The sequence below is a fragment of the Acromyrmex echinatior genome, chromosome 1, assembly GCF_024713525.1.
Source record: "Acromyrmex echinatior isolate Ae372 chromosome 1, ASM2471352v2, whole genome shotgun sequence".
Classification (NCBI taxonomy): domain Eukaryota; kingdom Metazoa; phylum Arthropoda; class Insecta; order Hymenoptera; family Formicidae; genus Acromyrmex; species Acromyrmex echinatior.
This window is the reverse complement of record NC_141852.1, coordinates 15574446-15587969: the sequence shown is the minus strand read 5'-3', so window position 1 is coordinate 15587969 and position 13524 is coordinate 15574446. Positions and strand designations below refer to the sequence as shown.

At 31.6% G+C, this 13524-nt stretch overlaps 1 protein-coding gene across 2 annotated transcripts in view; it reads left to right on the top strand.

The window, feature by feature from the left end:
- lilli (AF4/FMR2 family member lilliputian) overlaps positions 1–13524 on the top strand; it is a 301708-nt gene that overhangs the window by 13733 nt on the left and 274451 nt on the right. For both annotated transcript variants that reach the window (XM_087402821.1, XM_087402806.1), the window contains exon 2: positions 8394–9979. In XM_087402821.1, coding sequence (XP_087258947.1) covers positions 9918–9979 — 62 coding nt within the window. In that variant the 5' untranslated portion in view covers positions 8394–9917. The remainder of the gene's footprint in view (positions 1–8393; positions 9980–13524) is intronic.

Genomic DNA, 13524 nt, shown 5'->3' with positions numbered 1-13524 from the left:
TTATTCTTTATTATTACCAACTATTTTTGAAACTCTAAAGCTCTAAACACAATGTGTAGAGTCAACAGCAATAGTGATAGAAACAGAGGAGAATCCATAGTAATAGAAACATTCTGAAATGTATATGTCAATGCACATAGAAACACGGAATAAAGCAATAGTGATAAATTTCCGACGAGTTGGACTTCTGTGTCTTATAGTCTACCAATTTGCGTTCAGATTTTTTATTTTGTTTATGTACGTTATAATCTTGAAGCCGATGGAAGAGATAGTACAGTCTACGCAATTAGATTGGTTGACCTTTTATTTCTTTTGCGGCATTGTGCAACAGGAGGCTACAATTATATAATATATCGCTTATTTCTATACTATTTCTATCGCTGTTCTTGTCGCTATTGCCTCGCATTATGTTTAGGCTTTAAAATCTGTATTTTCACTTTTATACGAATACAACTCTATGTTTGATATTTCCATTCAAGAAAAATTAATTTGCTACATCTATTTTTAAAAATAATTAAATTCCTATTTGTATAAGAAGCTGAAATATTCCATTGTTCGAGAATCCAATCTTGGAAATACCGATATCACGATAGTGATATTGCACGTCGGTTGTTTTATGAAAATACAAGAAGCGGAGGCCTTTAACTTATAGGAAAATCGAGTGAATTTTATATACTTGACATACTTGCATGAAAATAATACTGAAGTATTAAAAAATTTATTTAGATACAGATATGACAACAATTTTGTTGAATCATCAAAATAATTATGTAGGAAATTCAAGCATGATGAGCAATGCTACAAAAAAATATTTTATATTATATATTTTTGATATTTTAGTAATCAGTTTATTTTAGTAATCAGTTTGAGCGTTTTACATAATTATTTTGATTGTCCAACAAAATTATTTTTAGATTTGTAGATTGAGCTTCTTTTAGATACTTCAGCAAAATCATACTTTCCGTGTGGAACTTTAATATTGATAGAGTTAACTACATCTTACCACCAGCCAGCGGCTTTTAACTGGCAAACTCGGAACGCGGTTGTTAATCGCGCAGGTTTACAATGAGATTATCGTACTGCGCTTCTTGTTTACGCGTTTTTTTTATCGCGAACGTTTTAAGACAAACAAGTAGCCTCGTGCTTGGCGCATCGGGATTTGCAAGAATGGCGCCGGTTAAATTCGATCAATGCTTGCCGGGAAATGTAATTCGTGCGAATGAAAGTAGGGATTAATTCACGTTAATCCGAGAATACAAAGGTTTTTTTTTTTTTAAGATCTTGCAGTATTTGTATTATAAAATCTTCGACTAAATCTTTTTTTCGTGTGTGTTCCGTGGATAATTCTTTGCACTCTAAAAAATATGGATATGAATTTAACAATCCATGATGCAGTATTTATATAATTCTTCATTGTGTTGGTATTGACCAACTCTAACATGGTGTGAATTTAAGACTCATAATAGCAATCTTTTTTTTTTTTTTTTTTTATTTATTTGATTATTTAATGCCAAGTATGCCACTGAGTCATCAGTGACCACTTCAGATTTAGAGAGAAAGAAACAAAGATTTTAAAGATAATCTTTTTTTAACGTAAATTAATTCCTACTTTTATTTACACGAATACACTATGATGTTAAATCTATCTATTTTTCAGAGTATAAGAAACATTAAACACTATTTTGATTTAGATTTAATGAAGTCGTGTCATATTGTTATTTTTTAATTATCATAAATCTTCATTATAAGATATATCTTAAAATTCTTAATTTTAAGATTAAGAATAGATGGAGAGAAATAAATTATCTTATTTTCTCAGGATTCGAGGTCTTAGTTCGAGGTCTCTAAAGTTGACCTCGCGATTTTTTTTAGAACTTTTTGTGGCTACTCTAATTTTGTTATGGATAATAATTGAAAAATAAGAATTAATTCCACACTCTGTTTATCATCTTGCCTTACCAGTAAGAGCCAGATCGCAGATGTGAACATATAATATTAATGTTAATATGATTGCTTCTGTAATGATCGCTAAATATTTCGATCCGTTTTGCATTCTTGTCAATGGCAAGCTAAATGAAAAGAATATTAGTGAAAATCCACACTTTTCACGTTTATTGATTAATGTATATATATATATATATACATATATAGATAATAATCATACATGTCATGTTACGAAATATTTCGTAGGATCAGAATATCACAAAAAATTCTTTAAAATAGTGCAAACGAAAATCTTTTGAAAATTTAACACTCCCGGTTCGGCGAGCCGCCATGTTGGAACGATTTGACGCGACCAATCAGGTAATCGGACGCGCGATCTCCCGCGACGGACTTCATAGTTCACGAAATGCAAGCGTAACAGACGCGCGCGTCTTTTTCTTGATTTATAAATAAGTTTACTGAGTAAACTTCACGGGTTTTCCTGGCGCCGTCGTCGTTTCGGCTGTATGCGTAGCGTTTAGACCGATGATCGGCTTCCAGAAGTCTCCCTCTTTGGCGGCGAGAGAAATATCTCGAAGGAAAGTCGTTGAAATGGCATCGCACGACAACTCATTTCGAATGACGACGATCAAGGAGTCGATCGAAGGAAGGTATACACTGTAGCGAGCGAGACCGTGTTTGGAAAAATAAATTCTAAAGTTTGCGCTCACGAGACACTTTCAAATGCGATAAAGGTGAATATTATATCATAATAGTAATTGTAACGATTTTAATAGCCGTATCAGATTTGAGATTGAAACTGATATAGCATTTTCGAGTGCAGTGAGTTTGAACCTACCCTGGTAGAAATTTTATGCATATTTTGAGCACAGTTATTGAACAGTTATATTAATTCTGTCTAGAATCTAATTGAGAAGTAAAACTACTTAGGATTAAGAGATAATGTTTTCCAATTATGAGATAATATTTTGTTTACCGTTACTGCACAAAAGATGCGCAAAATCTGAATCCATTTACATCTATTTACTCAACAAAAATAGGACAATAAATAGACGTAGTGTTTTAAGTAGTAAATTTAGCAGCCTATTTAATATTAGACAACTAGATAGATGTCTATATACGCAAATTGCACATATTTTTACTAATTATAAGAAATTTGTTTCAACCACTGAATAAAGTTCTATCAAAATTTTATCCATTTTCTACACAGTATTGTTACGAGAATACAATAATAATAGATAGTAACTGAATAGATAGAAAAACTGCATATATTTCTATCTTTCAGGATAACTCGATCGGATTAATGATGTCACAACAGGCCAGTTCTTTTTAATTGAACTTCTGCATTCATTTTATCTTTTTTTTCTCCAACATTGAAAGACAAAGAGGAAAAATGAACTATATGTGAAAAGTTCAACTGAAAAAACAGACTTATGCTTTACTTTGATTTATGATTGAACGAGATGATGTGTGTGTGTGTGTGTGTGATATTTGTATGTGAATGATATTTTCGGGTTAACCGATCTATGTTCAAACCCGCTTTACTTGAAAACATTATGAGATTGAATTTGATCAATTAAAACAAAATTCGCTTTAGACTTAATTTTCTTTCTTCTGAATGATTAAAGTCAGTCTCAGTTTTAATCTCTAGTGTGATAGGCATAATCCACGACGAATATCTATATTGGTGGATCCAGAAATTTGTCAAGAAAGAGGGCATTTTGGTGTGCCACAAGTGAAATTTTTTTTTAAAGTCAAGTATGAAAGGTAGAATATTAAATTATTATTTAACTTATTACATTGAAAAGATATTATTTAAATGTATAATTTATAAAATATTTTATTTAAAATTATATTAACATAAAAAAGAAGAATAATGTAATAGAATCTATGTTTTTATATCTAGGAGTTTCTTAAATTAAAAAATATTTTTGGAATATTAAAATTGCGATTATAAATTTCAGAAATATTAAAAATATTTTGCTATAAATTTAAAAAAAAAAGGAAATTCTATGGATCATAGTCCTTCCGTGGATTCGCCAGTGAATATCTATAGATTTTTACTTGTATTTTTACGATAGATTCTTTGAACTATACAAGGAGATCTGTGATTACAATTAGTTATTATGTACGTATTATGTACATATTTGCTGAACGTTTGTGTTGAAATTCTAAGAATGGATCTCGAATTTACATATAGCTCAGGTATTTGAGCTTATGGTGGATTTTTATAATCGATTTTTGTATCTTAAGATCATCTTAAATAGTTTCAAGATATCACAGAGCCGAATTAGCATCTTAAAATATTATTTAAGATAATCTTGAAATAAGAATCGGCTATAAATACCGACCATAGTGATAATAATTGTATAGCCTGAGATATAATGAAAAACTCGGGCAGTAATGGAATAACAGGCTTCAACTTATCAGAAATCGTGCATTTATATAAATTCTGATTTAAATCTCTTATTTGAACGCTTTTCAATTATATCTCAGGCTTGAAGATGACAATTATATGTATAAATTTTATATGTAGAATGTATATGTGTGGATATGTAATATACATATATATATATATACAAATTGAATAAACTTTATAACTTATAGTTATTTTCTACTTCTAATATAACAAGGGAAAGTTACTTTACAAGTTACTTATAAATTACTTTTTATTATAGAAAATGAATACAAGTTCGGGTATTTTATTTTTTATGTTATATTTTATCATTTGCTCCAATTTTGTATTATTTTTTTGTACTCAGTTTCTATAACAAACACATATAAGGTAACTTAAAAAGTAACTTCTCCTTTGTCAATAAAATATAATTATAAAAAAGTTTATGTATCTACATATGTGTGTGTGTGTGTGTGTGTGTATACACATTAATTCTACATATGAAACTTGTATAATTGTCATCTATACAAGATGCCCGGAAATTCGTGACTTAAAATACAATATTAATTGTAAAATATTAAAAGCAAGAACAATTAAGTGAAAAAAGTTATTTGTAAATTCCAAGCAGTAGTTTTTAAAATATAAGAATTTAAATGTCCAATTACCGACTACGTTTACGCTACGATTCCCTATGAATATTACTGAGCGCGCTAAACTGCGCGTTCATCACGCTTACTAATGCTATCGCATACGACTCATGGACAAGGTGGCCGTCTAAATATAGCCTGTAATTGACCGTATTTAAACTTATTATCTCAAAAACTATTGCTTAAAATAAAAATTTATGAACAACTTTTTTACTTAATTTTTCGAGAATTTTCTTGCTATAGTATTTTGAGTAGTGAACTTCAGATATTCTGTATAATTGTCATTAATATTTTTCCCTGAGTGCGGTATTTTATTTTATGAATTTTTTAGTTATAGAAAATGTTACTGTATTCGTTGTTAATCGCGCTGTTAATATAAAAATTAATGAAACAGTTGCGTATTGTTAGATGAGATACGCTAATCACATAATCACTTGATGATTAATTATTTCTGCGTAACAGAGAAGTCAGAGACACATCATTTAGTTGAATTGACTGTATTTGAGATTAATGATTGTTTTCTCTCAATTTTCTTAAATCACGTTGTATATTGGGGCGACCATTAACAAGACAATAGAGCAATAGTTTGTTTCAAAAATATAATTATAACAAATTTCTTAAAAAAAAATAAAATAAAATAAAATAAAAAGAACTGGCAAACTCCTAAATAAACTGACATTATTGTCGTCATTTTGATGTAAAAATAACGAAGTTTGACTTATCACGAGGCACTACCGTGTCTCTTGATAATAAATTAGAACAAAGAAACTTTCTTTGTCATTTAAATTCTGCTAATTTCAGCTTTATTTTTCTAGAATATTTGGTTTACGCGTGAATGCTTGTCTTAAAAAAAAATTCGACTGAAACGAAGGTAATTAAGATCATAATTCCCATAAGTTATCGCTTAATTAACGAATATACATAAAAAAAGGATTGTTAAACATTTCCGACTTTCGTTTTCACATTTAATTTTCTTCGAGATTTCGAATTTGAATTGCTCGTTTCGAGAGGTTCAAGTACATAATTAAGCTTAATTGCCAGAAGACTCGTGTGAATTATTGTAAAAAAAAAATAATCGTTCCGTTAAACAAGTCTTTACTTTCGCGCGACATGCGTACGACGGGAATATTCCGTTTGTTTACGTCAATGGCAGCCTTCGCGCGCTCGCGCGGATTGCGAGCGAGCAAGAAAAAACAGTTGAGAGATAGAAAAAGATAAACAGAGACAGAAAGAGACAGGAGATTGACTGTGTCGAGCGACCGTCGGCTACATTGGCGCACTTTCACTCGAGCAATACGAGCAAGTCGCGCAAATGCGATTTCGGCGGTGTTAAATATCGTGATAGATTTCACGTGGAGGATCGTCGACCGCAAAATTGGTAGATAAGAATGTTCCAATTCTTTAAAAAAAGAAATCTATTCTTTAAACGGGAAAAATAAATCTAAACAGATGTTTGTGTAAAACTGATTTTTCTAAGTAAAAAAGATTATTTTGAACTGATCTTTTAGTAAGAATTACTACTTGTTTTTCAACCAAAAGGTTTATTTGATATCGGTTTTATTTACCAAAATGGATTTTTGCGAATCGATTTGGGAAAATTCGAATATTCTTCAAAAGGTGTCAATGCATCATCATTGGCGAAATAAAGAAACGAGCAAGCGAACGTCTTGCGAATCTTGCTTTTTGTTTTTATAGTGTCTGGAGAGAATTAAGATGCCTTCAACCTGTTCTTTGAAGTTATATAATCACATCTATTCCGTACTTTTGAGTAAATCTTCTAAATCAGTGACTACACAATCGGTTTATCTATAGAATGTTATTTCTATTAAGTGATATGGTATTGATACGTGAATTTTATGTACAAAGAAATAAGCCACTCTTAATTAATGTAAAACATTAAAAGCATTAAATTGTATGAAAATAATTTTCAAAATATTTATAATTCACAAAATATAAACACACAAACAATTTAATTATTGTACGGAAAGAACGATTTTACCAAAGTACTTAAAAATTTAGCTAGATGCAGATAATTTTGTTGGATCATCAAAATAATATACGTAGAACGTTTAAACATTGATAACAATGCTGGAAAAAGTTTTAATATTTTAACATCTAGTTTAAGCATTATACATATGTAATCATTTTGATTGTTTAAATAAAATTATTTTCAAGTTTGTGTCTAGAGCTAAATTTTTAGATCAAATTTCTAGCAAAATCTTTCTTTCTGTGTAACAAAAGGAAAGAAAGAATAAGCACACTATTGAACTTATTATTGAATCATTCACTATTAAATCTTTAAATGGAGTATGTAGTTTAATTGTACGTGTGTGTGTGTGTGTGTGTGTGTGTGTGTGTGTGTGTGTGTGTGTGTGTGTGTGTGTCATACATATGTTAAATATGTAATACATAAAAAAACTGTTTAAAAATTGAAATCATCTATCACTCATTCTGTTGACTACTAGGAGATCCAAACTGATAAATAATGGACAGAATTTTTCAAAGTTGTCCTAGTTTTTAGCATAACAGATTAGAGCTCCTAATGACTATATTAAAGGCATAGCTTAGCGTCAAGGACTTTACTCTTTCTTTATATATAAAATTTACGTATCATACGTAATAATATTTTGGGGATAATGTTCATTTTTAATGTAAATTAACTTCACTCTTTATAATTTATTCTTTATTCTTTTTTAATACTTACAATTAGAAAAAGATACAACAAGTAAATTAAATCGAGATTAAAATTAATCTACATTGGTAGAAATAGGCATACTTTAATAAAATTCCGATTAACTTAATTGATAGTTAAGTTGATTGGCAAAATCGCTTAAAGATAAAATCTTTAATATATAATTCGCTCTTCTTAATATTTTTTCGATACATTAAACATATAATTTTATTATGAAAGAATAACTGACAAATAAGCCAAAACATTCGGACTCTTATTTGTAATTTGTAATTTAAGTTAACAATTATGAATTTTAAATTGTGCACACCAACAGCACTCGTCATTTTCTCTGTTAATTTTTTAAATAAATCTATTGATCAACTTAAATTTTATTTGTTTACTTAATAAAATAGTGCAATGAAATCGGAATTTGCTCAAAGTGTCCAACTCTAAATTTCGAATCAAGTATTTTAAAATGATTCTATATCTATCACATTTTCGCAAGTCGGAGTGCGTTCGTCGCGTCGTATCACGTCATCACGTATCGTGTCGCGTCTTCTGCTACTGGCTGGAGGGGAGAGGGGATTGACAGGCAGGCGGCCATGTTTGGTAGCGGCGGCCGCACGTGTCGACGCGGCCAGTCGTGGCCAGATGGTACACGTGCGCGCACGTGCGTGAATCAAGTGAGAAAGATAGAGAAAGGAATACATTGACAACCGCTGAATTCTGTCCACAGGTGTGGGAAAGACCCCAGCAAGGACGGATGGGCTGAAGGTATCTTCCCGTGCGAGCCGACGAAGCGACGTCGCCGTCGCGACGCCACATCTGGTGATCGCCGAGGGGGGAGTCGCGAGAAAAGGAGAGAGCGCGAAGCTGCGCGAAAGGAGGGATAGGGGGAGGAGGGGAGAGAGAGAGAGACACCGTGGTGTTCGCGCACGCGTGCTCGCGCAGTCGATCAGTCAACCGGTGGCGAACGTCGCCTGGCTTCTTGGAACCTTCTCGCCGCGCGGCGCGATCGGGTTATCGGAGTGCCGAATCGTGTTCGCGCGCGCCGAGTGTCCTTCGCCGTCGAGTTTGTTTACGACCGCGCCGTCCGTTGGAAGTGCTACACTCTCGCGCGCGGGCGCGCGCGCGCGCACCAATCGCCGCGCTGGCGTTCGCGATTGGCGCCGAGTGAAAGAGGTCTGTTGAATTAGTGTACACACTTTGGAAACTTATAGTGAAACGGAATAGAATTTTATTCTCTTTTGTGATTTACGAAGCCAAGAAGGGGACTTGACGTTTGTTCGCGTTGCTTGAAATTGCCTGAAATCGTCAACAATTTTGCACTTAAAGTAATAAATATATATTTGGATGTTAAAAAGAGAAAAAGCCTACAGACAAAAACTGAGTGTAAAAAGTGCAAGCAACGCGAACAGATCTTTGATTTACAAACAAAAGGGTGTTCTTACCTCACTCATCTATCTGTATATTTCTCACACGCTCTCCTACTTAAAGTGAAATAGATATATATTTGGTACTTGGTGAAAGCCAGGAATAGAAAAAAAAAAGTTTGTATAGTTTATTATAGTGCAGGAATAACAGATCGAGACCAATGCGGGACGTTAATTCGTGCGAGATCTGACAGACTTTGCGAAAAGATTAAAGGGACAAAAGCGCGAAATTCATGATAATCGCGGGAAAACAATTTGGCGAGGTCCGCTGGAATGTTAAATTATAGTTAAATTATTGAGAAAGGGGAAAAGCAGCAGAGGACTTGTGAGGAAAGATTTATGTACGTCGATACCAGAGAAGGAAATAACCAAGAGAAAGGTTGTTGCGAGAAGATGATAAGGAAAGAAAGCGGAGTACGATACGAAGTGGAAGAATAAGAGAAAAGATAAGATACCAGGTCGAAGGAAGAAGACTGTCCTGATCTTGGAGTATTTCTCGAGACTTTCCATGTGTTTTTCCGTTCGGGAGAATTGATTTCTCCACAGAGTCGTTGGTGAGTCAATCATACGCGTCGCGTTTTGTCTTCATCCTTGTCGTTGTTGCCGTCGTGGCCTGTTGTTGTCATTGTCATCTGGGACGATGTGTCGCGCGTGTAACAATCGTCAAGGTAAACCGTCGTCTGGGCTATACCGGTAGTAGACGATCGATGGTGAATGGAGAGAGTTAACGCAGTGGGATCAGATCGCACGTACAATTAATGTAAAGTGATGCAGTGCCGTAGTGTTAGTGACCAGTGCCACGTGCCCGTTGTTTGGATTACTTGAAGATGCCTTCGTCCGGTGGATATTATGACGACAGGAATCCTCTGCTCAAGGGCACCTTATCGAGGTGAGTTATAATTTTTACTTCCTCGATTGAGATCGAGCGTGACACTTTAAGGAGATCCTAAAGTTCTCTGTGTGTTTTACCAATTATTTTTCAAATAAATAATTTTTTAACTGCCTCTATATACATATAGAAATCCTTTTCCACAATTAAAGTATAAACAGTAATATAATCCAAACCGGTTGATTTTGCGCGAAGAGAGTTGGAAAATTGTTATTTTGTCATTGGCTTCGACTCGTAATAATATTTACTTTATACGAAAGTTTTGTACTTTGTACGTATAACAATATTGGTCATGAACAATGTTGAGTTCTTAGAATTAATTGCATAGTGACACGTAAATCATATGTGTGTAAATCCTATATTGATCGGTAAAACAGATGACTTTAGGATTTCTTTAAATTTGGCGAGCCTCGATATTGTCTGTCGTAACTTTTAGAAAGTAACCATCATTACGAGAATCGGAAATTTTTTTAAAATTTTTTGATAGAGAAAATTTACATTATATAGGGTAACACAAAGTTGGTTAAAAGTGTGTTTATGAAATCGTTATTTAGATAGCAAGTTGACGTAATTTGTTATTGAATTTGTAAAAAATTGATATGTTTAAAAATCTTGAAATTTTGATTTGGGTGATGAATCTGTATATATAAATTTTAATTGAGAATTTTATTTACTTTTTAAATACTCTCGAAAATATGTTAGATAATATTTATAATATAATGAATAATTAAATAAAAAAAATATCAATAATTTTACTTCATTTACAAGTTTCATTATTAATTCTCAATTTTTATAATTAGGTTTTCTTAATTAGCGGAGTAATATAGAAAATCATGATAGTAATATTTACCGCGTTTAAAATGTTAATTGATCAAATTCATTAGCAGCTGCTTAATTTTATGGTCGTTGATACATCCTCTGATATCGTCTACTTATTTTCATACATTTTCGAAGCGGAAGAGTGCAAGATACATCCTATTATTTTTTATTTAAAATGTGCATAAAGAGAAGCACTGAGAAAGAGAGAGGGAGAGAGTTGCTTCTCGCAAAGTGAAAAGCACGTATTCCCGCCATATAGATGTGCCGTATAGTTTAATAGTTAACAAACTAACGGTCAACATTCTCAGTGCAAATAACGTTTAGTACGACTATCTAATACATTAACTGTTAAATATATATGTATAGTGGAAAAATTTAAACTAATTTAAGTCGCCACTACTCCTACTAAATATATTGTTAAACATTGTAAAAACAATTTGTGACACTATACAGTGTCAATTTGTATGTCAAATTGACACTGTATAGTGTCAAATTTAATCATTGTTTTAATCATTTAATCATTTAGTATAAAATAACGATATATTTGGTAGGGGCGACTTAAATTAGGTTAAATTTAACATTATAGATTTAATAATGGGCACTTTTATTTATATACGGAATGTATATAATGTCTGTAAAATTTGAGGTAGAAGATAAAGAGTTACGCTAGATAGATGTTAAACGAGAACGCGACGTGAAATGTTAGTGTATTTACATATGTCTCTCTATTGAAATTTTTAATATTTAACTAGAAAATATCCACTACTGTAGAATATCCACTTCTGAAAACTCTTTATTACGATATTCTATAATATTTTTAACATTTTACCTAAAAGGTAAATATTTTATCCAAATCTCTTTATATTTAATAATATTTTTGTTACACTGAAAAAAATGCTAAATTTTTGTTAAATAAATATTTGTTTAAATAGTTTTAAGCAAATATTCACTAAACGTAAATATATTATTTATTTGGTTACAAAAACTATTAATTTAATTTAACTTACATTTTTTTAATAAGTAAAAATTTATTTATTGTAAGTGAATGTATATATTTAGTATTGTTCAAAAAAATATGTGTTAGATTTTATAAATATTTTTCAGTGTATTTTGAAAATATCCACATCTCTTTATTACAATGTTCAACAATATTTTTAGTATTTTATTATTTTAGTATTTTATTATTTTAGTATTTTTTTTTATTATTATTTATACTATTATCTAAAACGTTATTTTATCTGAAAGTATCCACATTTCTTCATCAAAACGTTTTATATTACTTTTTATATTTTACCTAAAAATATATCTACATTTCTTTATCACCATGTAATATATAATAATTTTTGCGCTGTGAGATTATATAATCTATGAAAGAGAACGGTAAATCGATGAGTACAATTAACCTTTTCTTATTAATTTTTCAAAGAACGTCGACAACACAATTATCACTGATAAACCGAAATGCATGCATACTAAGCTGTAGCTTTAGGGACCTTACTTTACAAGGAATCTTCCAAGAATATTTTTCTTAAAATTTATCTTATTCTTTGAAAGACAAACCGTTTTTTATTTCTATGCCTACGTCACAGAGATAGCATAGAAAGAGAAAGCGACAATAAATTACATTGAAATATTAAGTGAAAAAGTGAGGGTAAATTTAAATCCGTTACTCGTAATGATAGTTTTGCAAATTGCATTTTGATATTTAGCATTTGCGGTTTCGTCAAACATTTCGGTGTACGATTCTTAAAAACGACGACCTCGATCGACGCGATACACGACATCGCGTTATGTTGGTGCATTTGTAACTGTTGTCCTTGGTGCGGCCCTGTTTAATGCAAAATAGTGAACGAAGGGCAGTTCGTGTCGATATCTGACTTGTACCTGGTTTACGCACGCATTTCCCGCAAGTATGCGACTCGTGCGCAACCTCGATGCAGCGGTCGAGCATACATACAGCCTTTAATTTATTATCTCTCAAATGTTGAAAATCGCGGTGAACATCGTGCATTTATAAAGTAGAAAAAAATGTAGGAAAAGAAGTAACCAATTTAATAATCAATTATCAAAATATAGCAGGACATAAAAATATAAAATATAATATACAATAAAAATATAAAATATAATATACAAATGAAAGCTAATTAAAGAATTAAAAGATAATAATAATAATTAATAATTCAAACAGTGACACACATTAACTCTCAGTCTGCAATTTGGGTCTTTTTTGACACAAGCAAAATTTCACTCTTAAATTTCTCTGAAGTAATGAAGAAGTGGAGCTTCTCCTCCAAAAATAGATATCTAGAATATCTTGTAATATCTATTTGAGAGAATATAATAAAGATACTGAAAATGAATTCTGAAAATGATGAATTCTTTTTCTTTTTTGGAAAATCTATAGAAAAGTAAAAAAATTGGGCTGGACAAAAAAGATCCAGATTGCAGACGGAGGCGAGTAAAAAAATGATTGCAAACGGAGAGTTAAATTAAATTTAGAGTGTATAAGAAAAATTCATTTTCGTATTATCGATATGTTATTTAAGAAAAACATCAACTTTGATGTTTTTTTCATTCTCATTTGAGTGTAATTCTTTTATCAGTAACGCGTATAGATACTTTCATGTACATACATATGTAAGTTTAATGCTCCATGTAAGTGATGCAAAATGTTTCGTGACTCAATGAATCGTCTCGTAAAGCTCATGATGATTGCGGTATCTCCG